This window comes from Convolutriloba macropyga, chromosome 5, assembly GCF_964194025.1.
Source record: "Convolutriloba macropyga chromosome 5, txConMacr16.3, whole genome shotgun sequence".
Lineage (NCBI taxonomy): Eukaryota > Metazoa > Xenacoelomorpha > Acoela > Convolutidae > Convolutriloba > Convolutriloba macropyga.
The window spans coordinates 62,447,423-62,462,008 of NC_134472.1; the positions used below are offsets into that span (position 1 = coordinate 62,447,423).

The 14,586-nt window shown below is 35.7% G+C and overlaps 1 protein-coding gene across 1 annotated transcript; it reads right to left on the minus strand.

Moving 5' to 3' along the window:
• Nucleotides 1-7,538: 7,538 nt before the first annotated feature.
• On the minus strand, nt 7,539-12,802 carry LOC142339531 (uncharacterized). Its single transcript, XM_075389636.1, has one exon. It carries the CDS (start codon nt 12,616-12,618, stop codon nt 8,725-8,727), a length of 3,894 nt encoding a protein of 1,297 aa, XP_075245751.1. The 5' UTR covers nt 12,619-12,802; the 3' UTR covers nt 7,539-8,724.
• Nucleotides 12,803-14,586: the final 1,784 nt, after the last annotated feature.

Sequence of the window (14,586 nt, forward strand, 5' to 3'; positions counted from 1 at the left end):
TAACAGTCCATTAATGAGTCCATTTGCATCCCCAAATTGGTTTTTCGATACTAAGAGGTATCTTATTTTGATAATGTTAAATTGCCGAAAATTATGCTTAAATGAAGGTAATAATACTCTCGACTGTCAAACAACGGTATTATAAAGCGCTTCGCAATAAAGTCAATTGAAAGCAATCTAGCGATCCCATTTAGTGGAATCCTACAAGATAGCCTAAAAAATTATGGCCACGTACACTTTTATTTCAAAACTTCACTGCATCACTGTATTGAAAGAGCATTTGTGCATAATTTGAAAACATTATAAAAAATAAAAATGCAGAAAAATGCGATGAGACAGAAAGGGGCGTTAAAATAATTTGTCGATTTGGAAACAAAACCTAACCCAAATTAGAATAGAACACAAACAATTGCAATAGAATTGTTGTTAGAAATTACATTTGAAACCAGAATCACTTAGATAATAACGCATTGAACTGAAATATAAAATTGGCCAACTATTAACCTATTGAAAATTCAATTTTTAAAGTAAACAATCAGAGCAAACTCAAGAGCCAGTTGAAGATCATTAAGGCAGGGGGAAAGTTTAAAAAATTTTCAAGCAAAAAAGCCTTCTCAATAATCCGCCCGTTCTCATTTTCTTCCGATGCTTTGTGCTATACAAATTGCGTCATGCTGGTTTCCAGATGAATCAAAATCCATTTCAATTAAGGAGTAAAAGTTTGAAAATTACCTAACATATCCAGCGAAAATGACGCCAGAGAGACTAGCATATGAATTTTTTTGTTTTCAAAAAATTTTCGTTTCAGTTCTATTCGGGTAATCTGGTCGTCTGTGTTTTATGCCAATTATTGGTCCTAATTACTTTTCCTAATAAAAGTTAGACACTGTCTGTGCATATATTGAGATTGAGTTCATCATTTTTGCGATTTTTGTATTATTGTGGATGAAAAATTCATAGTTACAAGAATCCTTCAAAACTTTAAAGCTTGCTAAAGTTTCTTTGAAATCAAATACTAGAGAAGGTTGCAAAAACTTAGAACCACTGTTTCATCAAATGAATCGTTTAATAAATAGGATTTTCGTTAAAACACTTTAATCATTTTTTCGGGTTATTTTCTGCTTCATATCATAAGATAGGTACTTTTCATTTTTTTAAATTTCATTGTTTCAATTGGCATTTACTTGGATGTCATAACTATTGCAATCAACACAACAGATCAACAGTTTAATGATGCAAATATCAGTAGTCACGTGTATTTCTCCACATGTGAAGTAGATATTTGTTGCAGTTTTTTGTTTTAACGGAATGAAACTTTTATCAACTACCAAGCTTAATTTAGTGGAGAAACTGAGAAAATGAAAAAGACTAAAATTCATTTTGCGGAACATGCATTTTTTTCCGTTTTCTTAGAAGTGGGTTGCATTGAAGAAATTTCCCTATTCGGATAATAGGAATTTAATGTAAATGAACACTAAAAATCAAGTTTTTCCGGAATACTTGAACAATAGAAACGAAAATGACACAGCGGGCGAGTTCTTTCAAATTTTTGAAAGCTTTTTTTTTAAAAAAAAAGTATTGTTCAATAATCGCACATTTGGAGAATCCTGTGTGTTGGACTCAACTCAAGTTCCATGTTATCTAGATAATAATACCGCCCCGGATTGTAATTCCAACCAAAGTTTGTTTTCAGTGAGAAACTATGAAATAAAAGTTTTTGTCACTATTTTGAATGAAAAGTTTGTCTTCGTTTTTTTCGAAAACACGTAAAATTTTGTACTTCATTCTCCAATTTTGAACAAACGTAGGAGTTGTTTGTCTCTTCATTTCACAAGTTTCTACGCTGGTGCCGACGACGGTACGCCATGTTTCTATAATAGGCAAGTACTGCTTTACTCAAGAAGCGGTGATTTAGTTAAAAGCTTACCAGCTTTATTTTCCCTGCACTAATGTTTTTACGAAACCTTTATTAAGAAATAACACGATATCCTCTAAAAGAAGGCAGAGCAGTTTCGTGCTATAAAGAAATCGCTGAGTAGCCTAACACTTGGGCGCGTGCTTTTGTGAATAAAATAATTAAATTTTAGACTATTAATTAGCTGTTTTATGACAATAAAGCATGTTTTTTGCATGCAATCTAGTATTATCAGAACAGGGAATTTTCGTGTATAATGTACAACAGTCCAGGCCTATTTCCTTATAGTTTTCATCAAAATTTCGAGGGCTACGAAGCACTCAAATGCCGGTCAAGGATTATCACTAATGAACCGAAATAGTAGTTTCTTTTATTCTGTTATATTTATCTTCATATATTCAAACATGGCCCGCATTCTGGCATGCAGACATATTAATCACACGCAATCTGATTCATACCTTGCTAATTGGTTACTTTGCACAAAATTGAGCCTCGAACAACCTAAACAATACATATCAACATTGCGTGGTTTTATTTGTCTCTTAAGTTTTATCACAATATCTGAGCAAACATATTTGCAAAGGGGAAGCTAGAAAGAAAACAGAAAATATCAGCGTCAGGCATCATAGCGCGATTTATTCGAAATAACATTTGTTTGCGCAAAAATATCTTAACCAGTTTATTCTTGTTTACTTGTTTCAATCAGCTTATTTGTTCGAATTTAAAAAGATACTTTTGCACAGTCTGTGCACTTTGAATGGCTCAATAATACTTAAGCATTAGCCACACATGGCGTAAGCTTCGAAGATCCCCAAACCCCCCCCCCCCCCCCCCCCACCCCGCTGAGGACCCCCTTATAGATGATAAAGATTTAAGAGTAAATATTGTTGCTTTCGAGCATCAGCTCTTTGGCCTTGAAGATTTAATTTGAGCAGAACAATTTTGCAAATATTTAGTTCAAAAACTTCTCACCATAAGAGCTCAGCGTCCGTTTATATTAAGAATGAAATTTAAATTTGTTTACAATCAACAATTAAATTTAACTCAAACATTCAAAACTATAAGAATTTAAATATTTCGGATTTAAATTCTCAGTTTGAATTTAAATGCGCGGTGGGACTATAAAAGCTCACACTTTAGACGCAACAGGTAACTAATAAATATCTAAATTTGCGGATAAGGCGTTCTTTGATGTCGCTCTGTCGATATGCATTAAAAGATTAGACATAATTGAAGTGATTTGGTATGTCTTTTATCTGACGTTTTCAATCTGAGAGGCAAGTATAACTCATTGGCAATGTTTATTAACGATGAATCCACGAGTGCAAACTCACAAAATGTAAAAAAATATCACAAACGGCGATGCAAGTATTATAGTTGATAGAATGTTTAAGAAGGGCTGAATAATGCCTCTAAAATTTCAATTCAATTGCAGTATAGTTAGAAATCTTTGAGAATAATCACCAAATTGAAAAAGCAAAAACTATATAGAGCAGTTAGTTATCACTCTGCAAGCAATGCGGGAATCTACAAATAGGGAACATAAGACCCAGAATTATGCTATCCATGTTCGATAACTTACGTGTAACTCAACCTCGACAATATCATGAGCTTTAAAAAACATGCACAACCCGACTATCGTCGAACGCATTTAGCTCAGTCGCCAACAATTTAGTTCAACTTGAATTTAAGAATAAGACAAGATAAATTAATCGCCAGATTCAAAAAGCAATCCACAAAAAAGGCAATCAAAAAGAACAATTAAAAATAATGAGATAAAAAGGTTTGTAATTTAAAACATAGCCGTCACATTGCCGGACAATAGACGACAAAATACATTTTTGATTTAAGACATGAGATTCTGATTTCAAATTCTATCCTTATTTCCAGATCAAACTTCAAACACTAATGTCGCTCAAGAATAATGTATAGACCATTGTATATGCAACCTTCACTATTACTGAAAACCAGTGACATCTTTAGTTTGCAATCTCTGTTGATTCAATAAAGCGCGGGGGGGGGGGGGTTCAAGCGCCTTGGATTACGGGCAGAACAAGGCGTAGAGTCTTGCAAGCCGAAAGGCTCTCAGAGAACTTAATGCCCTTCGTTTTTGAGGAAAAGCCAAAAGAGTCACATAAAAATTTGTTCTGCTAAAAAACGCAAAAAGACCACAGGACTAGTCTACTTGCTAAATACTTCGTTTGAGAGCAATTAAAAAGAAAGTGGGTCAGCCGCACAAAATCCTCAGAGAAAAGACGCACCAGTGGCTCAAAAAATCAACCTGTCAGTTTGCCGGTCAAAAAAAAAACAAGGAGGCTCGGTAATGTGAGTACGCACAAGGCTCCGACCCCGTTCATCCACATGCTTGACTTAATTTGCTACCAAATGACGATGATAGAAAACTTTCAAAACATACAAATTGTTCAATAAACGAAAAATGGGAAACAAAAATGCCGCGATAGAGGGCCGATGAAACTTGTTGTTAATAGGACCACTAGAAAAGACAAAAATAAAAATCAAAAACATTAATTACGACCAAATCCCGGTGTCTATAAATTTAAAAAAATCATAATAACTCGCATCAGACAAAACCTAAAAAAAACAAATTAACCTATACTTCATTAGAAAATATATGGAACTTGTCCTCAATACGACTGGGTAACAGGTGGACAAAAAGAGTAAAAAGGTGCCAAGTTCAAAAATACGTTTAATTTTGAAAAAAATTATTTCAAAATAATTATTATCATTAAACATTAGCTGAAATATCTATAATGTTCAATTATATCTCCAAGGGAAGCAATTGAAACCTGTGATTATACAGTGTACGTTATACTACTACAAAAAGAGGCAAACCGGCAAAATAAAAAAGTTCAATTTCAATTGAACTTTGCGCGAAATTGGCATTCAAGTCGTCAAAACATAAAGCTGTCACTATGAGCATTAAAATTGTTCAAATAATCAACTTTTCAAAGCCAATACGACCAAACATTAGTGTTGTAATTTAAAAAGAAAAAATACTTCAAATTATCAAACATTGTGAAAACTCGTAGTAACGAAGCCAAAAAACAAATGGTTGAAAATAAAAGATTAAATTACAGCTCACTGGGAACGAGTTGCGGCCTGTCTTTATAGAATAGTCAACAAATCAACCAAAAAACGATTTTTTTTTCAAAAAAAACGAAGCTGAAAAATCCGAAATTTTTCGAAAACAAATAACTTCAAAGTCATAATAGGCGTACTACTTCAACAAAAAGCAAAAGATTAAGTTGCAACACCTCACAAAGCGAATTGGACCTGTTATTACAAAGTCACGAGACTACAAAACAATCCAGGCAGAAGCCAAATTTTCGCAAACAATTTTACGACACCAGAGTGTTCAATGCACTACAAATATAAGATATAAGATATTATCTGCAAAAGAATTAAATCATATTTTACTTCTCATCTGAACATCAACGGTTCTTCCTTATAAAAAGGACTATGTAAAAACGACAACAAACAAAAGAAACTTGATATTTTTTATGAAACTAAATAGTCGAAGCCATCAGTCAAAACAACCAAAAACTATGTAGAAACGACAACAAACGAAACTTAATATTTTTCATGAAACTAAATAGTCGAAGACATCAGTCAAACCAACCAAAATCAAAAAAGTTCGAATCAACAAAAGTAGTTGACACTTCTTATTAGTGAAGTTGAGTTACATGGTGACGAAAAAGAAAGCAAAAAGAAGAGGGTTGGAAATTTTTTTTTGAAGTTGATTTGAGTGAATTAAACAAAAAGCTATAGACTGAAATCTTAAGTAGATTCAGTTGACCACCCTGGGAAAGCAATTGAAACCTATCATTGTTAAGTATTTGGTGTACAACAACAAAAAGGAAGACAAACTTAGGCAAAAATAAAAATCCATTAACATTTGGAGAGAACTGTCTCAGCCCAAATGCATTAACTATTCAAAAAAATTACCATATTTAAAAACCACATAAATCAACGCTGTGCATTTTCCTTACTATGCATTCCTTCAATCGGACCTGTCAAAAATTTAAAAATTCGACATGGAAACAAAAACACAAAGGTGCGATTAAGTCCATAAATAAAAAAATGAAAACTCGTAGTATCAAAACCAAGAAACCATTAGTAGAAAAAAAAACCGTTACATACATTAATTCACAACTCACAAGAAATGGGTTTCCTCTTTAATTTTACCGAGAGTACGCCAGAAGTTGAGAGATAAGATAAAACAGAGGCAAATTCAACGACCTTTATTAAATCAAGTATATTCAAAGCCACAAAAGACAATAGATAAACGAAAGCATTGTCTAGGTTCACTTATACCTCTTAAAAAGTCTATTGGAATTTTGATACGGGAGACTAAGTCATTGGAAAACAAGTAACAGATGAAAGCAGAACATGAGAAGTCCACCAAATTTTACGATACCATCGTTCAGAGCCATAAAAACCATGAGCTTAACTCTGCAACCATAATGTACAGTCATTGGGCCCAATCTTTGTCTCTAATGTCTCTAACTATTATCTCCTAATTTTTGCCTCTAATTAGTATCTGTCAATAATTGAGCTCTGATTTGCCAGTAAGCAAAAGACTAAATGTGGAAATGTTTTAAAAAAGGCAGCGCCCCATTTAAATCTATGTTTTTTACAGTAAGGATCCATGGAGAGATCAAGATCAACCCTGATAATACTTCGCGTCTACGAAATGAATCAAACAGAATTTTTCAGTACATCAAAAATAAGAATGCAGTTTGTATAAGTATCGAGTTTAAATTTGCAAAGAACAAGCAAATTTCTAATTCCGGGAGGCTCTTGAAGTCAGTGGGAGTACAACTAGCGCTCTTTCTGTGCTTACGAAGAACATGACCGCAGTTTTAATGTGTATACTTCCACAAAAATAAAGTGGGCTGAAAAAGCAAATTTGATCCCATTTTTGATCAAAAAGAGTCTGAATTTTAAAAATTTAGCATGAATTCTAGCCAAAAAACTCAAACTCGGATCGAACAATTCAGCAACCCTCCTCTATCTTTAATGATAAAATCAATAACACTACCGCTAACAATTTTAAAATATTTAAGCAAAAATGACGAAAATTTAGTCAAAAATACGGAAAATGTGAATAAAAACAACGTAAAATCGTCTTTTATTCACATAACTTTAAACCTCGATAACTCCCTGTAAAAAACTAAAATCAAAACATGTTTTTATTTCCATATTCTACGCTGGAGGGCTTAATGATAGCACCCATATCTCTCCGACGATTATTTCGATTGGCTAAAATTGACCGAAAAAAACTATTTGATTATATAGTTCCTCCCCCCCCCCCCCCCCCCCCCCCACTAAAGTGGGTCGGGAACATTTAATTATATGTAAAAGAAACCCTTTTCGTAACCTTGGTTACAATACAGTTCAACATCTTATCAGGATGTTGGCCTAAATACGTTAAGAGATTAGTGGCAATGTTCTAGATTTCAATCCGTATCCCCAAACATGACTTTAAAACTGAATTGTCATTGAAATTTTGTCCTCTAGATTAGAACAATGACATTGAAAATTTCCTGACCATAATGACAATATCCTTGCTGAAATCTAATATTGGCTATCGAGAACAAGATTGAAATTTTAAAATTTTCGAATTCAAAGTCTGGAACACAAAAAATAATTAATCTTGGAACATACAGAAAACCTTAAGTTGAAATTTATCAAGTAAGTAAGTCAGCAAAGAGTAGAATCTGTTCACTAATAAGAAAGAGAAAGGAAATATAGAAAGAAACGACAAATGAAACCGAAACTGCATGTATAGCACCAAACGTTCAAACAGAACACAAAAAGTCCATATCTCGTCTCGTTTCAAAAACAAGGCGCAAAAGGACATTCGTAACACGTTCAATAATATGACCAATATCAAAATTTTGTAACTCACAGTTTTAAAACAATAAAATCAATTTTTCAAATCATAACGACAACTAATATTATTGCGACAGAACAGCATTCTAGTAATATTACTATGAAATCTTCGGGCTATTAGGTAACTAATTTCTGAGGGTAGGCGTTGTTTTAAAGTAGATCTAATTAAGATAGCGACAAGATTTATTAACTTTTTGCACGATAGATTGTTAGCGCAGTTGTTTATTTGTGGTTTAAATTGCACGTGGTAATATATTAGCACTCTCAGTATAGCACTGCTTTTTCAAATCGGCACTATTTTGCAAGTAATTTGTAAGATTGTGCACCAGCATTTGAACGCCCCCTTTCTTACTTGTAAACAATTTGTTTATTCCATTATGCTGACATAATAAATTGTATATGCTAATCAGAATCGGTCGTTATCATTTATATCAGTGAATCAAAGCAACTAAATATATTTTCTCAATTTATGTTTTTTAAAATGTATTGAAAATATTGTTTACTTTTTTGAGAAGGGGTTCGTTCCAAAAACACAAGTTGTAAATTCCCAACATAATTATCTTCTAAAAATCTTTTCAAATTACTTGAAATCAATTAATGACACAAACACGATGACATTTTATATTTCAGCTGATTTATTTAACAAGCTGTTCAAATTGGAAATATAATTTTTTGGTACAAATAATTAAATGAAACAATTAAAATGACATTTTGAGCACGAAAAACATTGGAACACTTTGTTTCAATAATAGCACAAAAATAACAGCATTATGGTTAGGAAATTAAAAGTTTGTTGTTTTAAGTTTCTGAGGTCGTCGGTAGCTTAAGGCATGTAGCTTAAGGCAATTATTGGTGTCCGAAAAGTTTAGCGACTTTCAACCACAGAAAAGTTTTCACTCTTCATCCTGGGGCGGAGTTAATAGCACCATGTTAATTTGGTCGATGGGATTGAAGGAGAAAAGGTCATCGTCATCATCATCTTCAGTTTTACCTTCCGGCTCTTTCTCAGTCGGAGTTTTCATACTCTTTTCGGTCAAGGGCTTCTTGTTTTCGGCGTGAAATAATTTCGCGTTAGCTTTCTGTTGCGATATTGTCATCGCAAGCGCCTCCGCTTCTTTCAGCGCGCTCATTGTAGCCGAATGTTGATGTAGCATAATGGACTTGATAACGGATCGTTCGCTCAGAACCTCCGGGTTGTTCTCCTCCAGGTACGTTTCTCGTGCTACTAACACAAAAGGTCGCATCCAATTGAAACACTGTTTCAATTGTTCTTGGTCTAAGCATGTGAACTGAGACTTGAAAGACGTGTCAACAGCCAAAAGAACAGTAGCGGCCAACACGCGGGGCGAGAATTCTAACGATTGGTAGCTGACAGTGCACAAATCGAGAAGCACGGCTGCTTTTTGAAACAGCGAGGGGTCAAAGTTGTGGTTTACGAGCAAATTGTTTGAAGGAATTTTTTCACCGGCTGAGAGCGATCTGATTAGCTTTAATGTTGAACTCGGATTGTTGTTATAGACTTTTATCTGCAAGAAAAGCAGTAACCATTGTAAGGCCGTCATTGGTGTCAGTTTCCATTTCAAATGTTGAACGAGGCAGATTTCAGTTTCGATTATTTCCATGACTTCGCAAGCACCATCGGTAACATTTGCAAACTCCTTTGAGGGTGGCGGGTATATTTCCTCAATTTTAGAAGCTGTAAAAAGCGCAGTTGTTCCCAGGAGTTGAAGTTTGTCAGCTGCTATACCTTTTGTAAGAGATAGAAATCTGTCGAAGAAGTTCACAGCGAGGTAGAATGTATCTTTGCGCATGCTGTAAGACTGCGTGACCTCCGACAACCATTCGAGAACAACGGCTCTGTGCTGGGCTGTTATTTTTGGGTGGTTAGTAAGCGCAGTTCTGTTCGTTCTATGTTGAATATCGTCATTTGTTAGCATCTCTTCCCAGCAAGCTCTGCTGTCTCCCCATGTAAGCTCAGGAATAGGGCATCGCAACGCCTCAATGCAGTTGACATTGAGCTGATTCAATTTTGGAGTTTCAGTAGGAGTTATAGGAGTATCGGCGATGACTTGACGAGTCGCTGCAAACGTGTTCGGGGTCATGACGTCATTGATTCCAGAAATCTCTCTCGCATTGCTTGATTCTTCCAATTGATGAGCTTCACGTGCAGATTTAGTAACACCAGCATGCTTATCTTCGTTAAGCATGTAATTCGCCACGGCCGCAGAACCAGAGCTCTGGACCGATTTACTCTCAGTCTTGTCCAAAGGCAAATACATTTCGGTGACGTCAACCAGAGCACTCGACGTCTCCACAATTCTCGCGTCATTCAGCTCGGACACATCCATGTAAGATCCACTCAAGGTTTCACTCTGCTCTTGTACTAACTCAGCTGCAGCGACCAAAGCGGGGATCGAAAACATTGGCACAACCCTCGGATTGGAACCGATGTTGTCCTCATTCCCAAAATGCATTCTTTGAGGCTCCTCGTTTTCCTGATCAATTTCAGTGGAGTAATTGTCACTACTGTGCGTGCTGATTGCATCGTCACTGACGTCATAGTAGCTGTTATTCACACCAGTGGAATCGGAGTATGCCTCGTTACAAGCTAACAAACTATCTTTATCGCAATCGCAACCCGGTTCGCAGTCCTCGTCTTGATCATTACCAGGTAAATCCTCCTCAAAATGGGAATCCAGTCCTTCCCTTACAGTGTGCGATGTTTTCATAGTAGCTCCACCAATAGCAACACAACTACCTGAAGAGTTTGAGCCATTTGAGTAATCGTCAGCTGATAGTGAAAAATAGCTGCTATCCATTTTGACCACTTGTATCAAGTTGTTCTCCTTGTCCGAGGATGTGCCTCCCGAATCACTGCTGCCGCTTTGGCTGTTAGTGCAATAGAGCGCTTCCGAGTCGATTTCTGAAGTAAACCGAGTGTTGTTCAACAGCTGCTGGCTATTCAGGCTGTTTACATGTTTTGTTGGTTGTTGTTGCGAACAGATTCGGTTAGCGTTATTTACAGCCTCTGCATTTACTGGTATATATTGAATGAAATTTGAATTCAAATTTGTGCCACCGCTTTCCACATGTGCTTGCGATGTAGTCGCAGTTATCCCGGAAAAGTGTATAGGATTAAACAAGGCTATGTTATTACTCAGCAAAGATTGATGTTGAAATACGGTGGAGTTGCTCGTACTGTTCGAAAAGGCAGAGCTGTTATTCGCCGTGGCTCCTGTTCCCAATCCATAATCATGATGCATAAGAGCTGTTTGATTGTTGTTATGGCTCTGTGCAAAATTTTTAACTCCTAATTGTCCGGTCGACATTCCAGCAAGTAAATGTGCCACGTACAGGTGATTAGTCAGCTCGGAAGTGTTAAATGGGAAAGCAGGCCCACTTCCACTTATGAGTCCAGGCATTGAGTTCTGTCCACTCGCGTTGAAAGTTGAATTAGGAACTCCAATTTGATGCAACTGCATTTTGTCTGTGTTGTTCGATTCTAGTGACTTTTTACTATTGTTATTAGTGTAATTATCACGGGGATAATTGCTGGAAAAGCAACTACTTGAATTTGCCGATTTATGATCCAAATTCCTCTGATAAGATTGAAATTGTTCAACGCTATTTCCTGTGATAAAGGAGTCTCTTCCTTTGGTAAAGGACGAAATGGACGCTCCTAGCTCACTTATCTCTTGTTGATGTTGGATCTGTTTTCGTTGCTCTTCTTTGGTCGTGGCAGAATCGGAGTCGCAACTTTTGTTCACGATAGATAACTCAGCCGCTTGCTGGACCAATAAGTTCCCACTATCAAATTCCTTTGCCTTTCTTCCTCTGCGTCGCTTGCAATTAGTCCTTCTACCCTTTTGAGCTCTATTGTTATTATCTATCTTTTGTGCGCCCTGAAAAGCGATGCTTGTAAAAGTCCGCTGTGATTGTTGTATTAGTGGTTCTTGTTGTTTCGACTCAAATCCAGGAGCAGTTTTTGTTGATAACGAGCGCAAACCGACCTCTTTTTGTTTTTCAGGAATTTCAGCAATTTGCACAATATTACAGTCCGGATAATAAGTATGAATATTATAACTAGTGCTACCAGTTTTGCTCAGGTTATGATAGCCACTATCGCAGCTTTTATTGCTATGTGTATTGATTTTGCGTTCCTGTAATATGCCAGCAAAAGAGGTCTCCTTTTCTGTGGGGTCCCCGGTCGTGTTTTTATTGTCCGCAACTTTTAATATTTGAGACTCAGCCTCGGATGACTTTTTCTCAAACGTGTGTTCTTTAAGCACGCTAATATTGGATTGTTTATGAGTGTGCCAATAGTAATTAGCAGGACGCACATAAGGTTTATTTGTAATATTTTTATTGTAGCTATAATTAGTTGAGCTTTTGCAATTAGTTTTGGCTTTACTAAAATCTGACTGGCTTAAGTTAAATGAGCTCTTTACACTATTGGTTGAAACACTAACACTACCGCTCGCTAATTGGCTCGTCCCACCAATCACTACATTAGTACCAGAGCCACAATTGTTATCTGTACTAATTCCATAGCCAGATCTGACGCTATATTTGGTACCAAGGCGATCCGAATCTTGAAATGAATCGGCGTTCCCAGTTGATAAGGAATCCACAACGCTTTCGGCATTTGACGAAAACTTGGCTGTATTTGAGTTTGAAACTACAAAATTCGGTTTTCTCTGTTTTGTTGACTTGTTACAGCTTCTGCTTCGACTCTGCTGCGTTTTATTAGACGTCGAGTGTCTATAAGTGGAATTTCGTTTCGGCATGCCACCAAATCAGAACAATTGCCTGACACCTGGTTGATAAAAGCAACTAATTGTCAGCTACAATTTCAGTCTCTCAAATATTGGTTGCGTAATTCTGAGCTAATTTAGACAATTTCTTAATTAGTTAAGTGACACCTAATAATTCTGCAAGATAAACCTGAAAGACAAGATAAATCTCAAAATACGAACAGTGTTCAAACTTGTTCACAAAATTCAAACTGCCCCAAATGAAACGTTTAATTTGCTTAAATTAGTTAAATAAGCAACAAATAAAACTTCGCTAAAGTCAAAATAATAGGTTACAGAAACAAAACCGACCACAACTAGGAAGCTGCAAAACGAAAATGAGATGGTATCTTGTAGAATAAGCAAGCTAAGTAGGGACAGTTTATGATTAATAACAATTACTAATATTGTTGGATAAATGTTTATCAATTGATTAGGCATTACAATAAACTCTTGCTCCTTTCAACTAGTTTGGGATAAAAGGGAGGCGGTGGGAACTGGCCCGCGGCCTCTCAGTAGTGTTGACAGGCAGTGCTAGGATTAAACTTCAGAGGAAGAGGGAGGGTGGCAGAGTGGTTTGAGAGCTGCACACTGACTTTGCAGCACAGGGGACTTGGGAAAACGCTCACTTATCTTTGCCTCACTCGTGAGAGAAGTTTAGCTCTTGCAAGTTATCAATAAACCATTGCATAGCTAGGGGTAGTATTGCGCAACTTCAAAGAAAACCATTGCCTGCAGATTTTATATGTAAATTAATTTGACTGCCGTCGAACCTGCAAATTAAACAAAAGTTATAAACCAGTAATTAGCGTGCAATAACTCATTAAACGTGAAATGACATTTACCAAATGTGAAAACACACCCAATGTGACAAAAAAACCAATGAATTACCCAATAAAAATAAAATGTTGCTTTTGATCTTTGTTTAATAGCCTGCTTACAAAAGCAATTGGTTGTCATTATCATTTTGATCATACTCACCAGGTAAATTTGACCTAATTATAAAAACTATAAAAACATCTCGCCCAGATATAGTTCGGCTAGATATAGTTCTTCTGATAACTTAATCTGAAATTAATCTAAAATAATTCGGTATAATTTGAAATTTGACGCACTTGGTATTTCGTCCTGACACCTCAGTTGAAAATAAGTGCTCAATAATTATTAGAATTGAAATTAGTTTCATTCAAGCTACTGATTAAAAAACACGATGAAGAACGGTAAGATAAATCTTAAGACAACGTCTTGTCAAAGCACCAAAACAACCACCTTACAGCCAAAATATATCCATCAAACAGACCTGTTGAAATAAAGAATAGAAAAATTAGCATGCCAAATAAAACTTTAAATTCAGATAAATTTTAGACAACGCAACCCCTCAGATGATAAAGCACATAAATTCTTGCTTGGGATCACTTTATCATTTTGAATTAGTCCATGTTTTCAATCTGATGCAAAAAAAATTACGTCACGCACAATCAGGTGGTAAGAAAAAAACAAGATGCCTCGTGTGAGTCTGTGCGTTGCACAGTATGTGTCAACATAACTCTGAAAGCTGCAAACACAACCTTTAAATTTTGTCAGTGAAACCGTTGGGCGTATCCGAAAGCAACTTATTTGCATTGGCACATTCTAGAAAGTGTAGTACAATTTGAAAGACAAACAAAGGATACAAAAATACACACAACACACGTTACACACAAAGAAAAAACACAAATACAAATAGCAACACAAACATTTTAAAAATTTTTCTTTTTGGAAACTAATCTTAACTCAAGGTTCATCACAATCAATTAGGTCTTTTTTGTTTGTTCTAAGTAACTAGGTGTGAACTGGTTGAGGAATTGTATCGGTAATTATAACTATGGCATAAGTTTTTGAAATGATATTTTTGAAGTTTTTCGACAAATTTCGTCATTTTTGATGTCCTATGAACATAATGAAGCAATAATTTTTTTAAAA

What these genes read in the sequence shown, in the direction of transcription:
- LOC142339531 (XM_075389636.1), bottom strand. Translation starts at nt 12,618, where the DNA reads ATGCCGAAACGAAATTCCACTTATAGACACTCGACGTCTAATAAAACG.